The sequence below is a fragment of the Carlito syrichta genome, unplaced genomic scaffold (assembly GCF_000164805.1).
Source record: "Carlito syrichta isolate Samal-C Ts95f unplaced genomic scaffold, Tarsius_syrichta-2.0.1 Scaffold138301, whole genome shotgun sequence".
Lineage (NCBI taxonomy): Eukaryota > Metazoa > Chordata > Mammalia > Primates > Tarsiidae > Carlito > Carlito syrichta.
The window spans coordinates 12352-13147 of record NW_007082397.1 but is presented as its reverse complement, the minus strand read 5'-3'; the positions used below and the strand labels follow the sequence as shown (position 1 = coordinate 13147).

At 63.6% G+C, this 796-nt stretch overlaps 1 protein-coding gene across 1 annotated transcript in view; it reads left to right on the top strand.

Annotated features, from left to right (window-relative positions):
* Positions 1 to 796, top strand: part of MMP17 (matrix metallopeptidase 17) — a gene marked incomplete at its 5' end in the record, with an annotated part of 12644 nt that overhangs the window by 7355 nt on the left and 4493 nt on the right. The window contains one exon of the mRNA XM_008049829.2: positions 493 to 750. Within this exon, the coding sequence (XP_008048020.2) occupies positions 493 to 750 (258 nt within the window). The remainder of the gene's footprint in view (positions 1 to 492; positions 751 to 796) is intronic.

Sequence of the window (796 nt, the reverse complement as noted above, 5' to 3'; positions counted from 1 at the left end):
CGGCCACCGCAGCCTCGACCTGCTGGGCTCCGGCGATCCTTCCGCCTCAGCCTTCCAAGTAGTTGGAATTACAGGCGCACGCTGCCATGCCCGGTTAATTTTTTGATTTATTGTAGAGATGAGGTCTCGCCAAGTTGCCCAGGCGGGTCTCGAACCCGCGGGCTCAGGCAATCCTCTCACCTCAGCCTCCCAAAGTGCTGGGATGACAGGCTGAGCCACCGAGCCCGGCTGAAGGCCTTTCTTGTCTTTGCCCTCGATGCTCCTGCCCCTCACACAAAGTTCAGCGGCAGAAGAGAGTAGAGGGTCTCCAGCGCCAGGCTCAGCCTGGGTCCCCAGGAACGGCCATGCGGGCACACAGTAGGTGCTCAATATGCATCCTGAGGCCATCGTGATGCAGACCAGGCAGGGGCGGGACGTGGGGGGACAGGCCGGAGCCCCCTGCCCCCCGGGGTGGGGCTGAGCCCCGGCCCATGCTCTTTCTTTTGTCCCCAGGAGACAGATACTGGGTGTTTAAGGACAATAACGTAGAGGAAGGATATCCGCGGCCAGTCTCCGACTTCAGCCTCCCGCCGGGCGGCGTGGATGCCGCCTTCTCCTGGGCCCACAATGACAGGACTTATTTCTTTAAGGACCAGCTGTACTGGCGCTACGATGACCACACGCGGCGCATGGACCCCGGCTACCCCGCCCAGAGCCCCCTGTGGAAGGGCGTGCCCAGCGCGCTGGACGACGCCATGCGCTGGTCCGACGGTGAGCGTGGCCGGAGGACGGGGCTGTGTGGCCTCAGTCTCCCCAC